Raw genomic sequence first — 567 nt, forward strand, 5'->3', positions numbered from 1 at the left:
ATAATAATAATAATAATAATAATAATAATAATAAAAAATATAATTATAATAATCATTTCTTCTATAGACACAAGGTCTATTATTGCGTATTATAGATAATCAAGGAGGCAGTTAAGAGCAGGGAAATAGACAGACTGACAGACGTACCTGTAGCTACATTCTAACAAGGTCAAACCACCAGACAGTCTAGACGGTCCCAAAATCTGGATGGTGTTTTCTTTGACTTGACCTGGGTTATGATAGTTGATAACCAGGACGTACATCCCTGGGTGTGGAACATTAACGTCGAATTTTAATTTCCTCTAAAGAAGAATAAAATGCGGAAAAGGATTGGAATGCGATAGAAATGAATAGTGTTTGTTGTGATCTCTGTTAGTTTTTGGAAAGGAAACACGACAGGAAGAAGGGAATTGTTGTAGAAGGATTCCAGTCATCCCCCAACCCCTTGTGAAACAAATATATATTTACATATGATATATGCATGATGTATACACACACAAATATACATACACACATGCATACAGATCAATATATATATATATATATATATATATATATATATATATA

The 567-nt window shown here is 31.9% G+C and overlaps 1 protein-coding gene across 1 annotated transcript in view; it reads right to left on the bottom strand.

The window, feature by feature from the left end:
- Positions 1 to 89: 89 nt before the first annotated feature.
- LOC128251522 (laminin subunit alpha-3-like) overlaps positions 90 to 567 on the bottom strand; it is a 6,270-nt gene continuing 5,792 nt past the window's right edge. Inside the window, exon 4 of the mRNA XM_052978325.1 lies at positions 90 to 302. Coding sequence (XP_052834285.1) covers positions 90 to 302 — 213 coding nt within the window. The remainder of the gene's footprint in view (positions 303 to 567) is intronic.

Source organism: Octopus bimaculoides, unplaced genomic scaffold (genome assembly GCF_001194135.2).
Source record: "Octopus bimaculoides isolate UCB-OBI-ISO-001 unplaced genomic scaffold, ASM119413v2 Scaffold_354209, whole genome shotgun sequence".
NCBI classification, from domain to species: Eukaryota; Metazoa; Mollusca; class Cephalopoda; order Octopoda; family Octopodidae; genus Octopus; species Octopus bimaculoides.